The sequence below is a fragment of the Otolemur garnettii genome, unplaced genomic scaffold (assembly GCF_000181295.1).
Source record: "Otolemur garnettii isolate 467f Iridium unplaced genomic scaffold, OtoGar3 scaffold00179, whole genome shotgun sequence".
Classification (NCBI taxonomy): Eukaryota; Metazoa; Chordata; class Mammalia; order Primates; family Galagidae; genus Otolemur; species Otolemur garnettii.
The window spans coordinates 476,598-477,700 of record NW_003852574.1 but is presented as its reverse complement, the minus strand read 5'-3'; the positions used below and the strand labels follow the sequence as shown (position 1 = coordinate 477,700).

The 1,103-nt window shown below is 46.1% G+C and overlaps 1 protein-coding gene across 2 annotated transcripts in view; it reads left to right on the top strand.

Moving 5' to 3' along the window:
- The window catches only part of NME6 (NME/NM23 nucleoside diphosphate kinase 6), a 9,091-nt gene that overhangs the window by 6,124 nt on the left and 1,864 nt on the right, over positions 1 to 1,103 (top strand). For both annotated transcript variants that reach the window (XM_012811881.2, XM_012811882.2), the window contains one exon: positions 827 to 866. In XM_012811881.2, coding sequence (XP_012667335.1) covers positions 827 to 866 — 40 coding nt within the window. The remainder of the gene's footprint in view (positions 1 to 826; positions 867 to 1,103) is intronic.

The following is a 1,103-nucleotide window of genomic DNA, read 5'->3' as shown; positions in this document are numbered from 1 at the left end:
CCCGCCATAACGCCCATTTTTTTTTTTTTGACAGAATTTCAGTCTTTCACCCTGCGTAGAGTGCCATGGCATCATAGTTCACTGCAACCTCAAACTCCTGGGCTCAGGTGATTCTCTAGCCTCAGCCTCCTGAGCAACTAGCACTACAGGAATACACCACCACACCCAGCTAGTTTTTCTATTACTTTTTTATTTTATTTAGTCAGGGTCTCACTCTTGCTCAGGCTGCTCTCAAACTCCTAAATTCAATTCTACCCGCCTTGGTCTCCCAGAGTGCTAGGATTACACATGTGAGCCACTGCACCCAGCCTATTTATTTATTTTTGAGACAGAGTCTCACTCTCTGGCTCTGGGTAGAGTGCCATGGCATCATAGCTTACAACAACCTCAAACTCTTGGGTCAAGTAATCCTCTTGCCTCAACCTCCCAAGTAGCTGGGACTACAGGTGACTGCCACAAGCCCAGCTAGTTTTTTTATTTCCTATTTTTAGTAGAGACAGGGTCTCACTCTTGCTTAGGCTGGTTCTGAACTCCTAAGCTCAGGAAATCCACTTGCCTGGCCTCCCAGAGTGCTAGGATTACAAGCATGAGCCACTGCAGCAAGCTGGTCCTTGTTCTTTAAAACAGTTTTTATTATTCTAGGTAAGGAGGTAGAAGAACAAAACATTCTCTTGGGGTGGTGCCTGTGGCTCAAGGAGTAGGGCACCGGCCCCATATGCTGGAGGTGGCGGTTTCAAACCCAGCCCCAGCCAAAAACTAAAAAAAAAAAAAGTTCTCTTGGGCACTAACATGAAGATATCTTGATGAAGGTACTCTTTCTTTGCAGGGCGTTTTTTCTATCAGCGGCTGGTGGAGTTCATGGCCAGGTACTTCTCATTTTTGTTCTAGCATCTTTATCCACCGAGGTGTATATATCTCCTCTACCCCATATACTGACTTATTCATTTGCTACTCTTTTTTTGTTTGTTTGTTTGTTTTTTCTGAGATAGAGCCTCAAGCTGTCCCCCTGGGTAGAGTGCCTTAGCATCACAGCTCACAGCAACCTCCAACTCCTGGGCTCAAGCAAGTCTCCTGCCTCAGCCTCCCAAGTAGCTGGGACCACA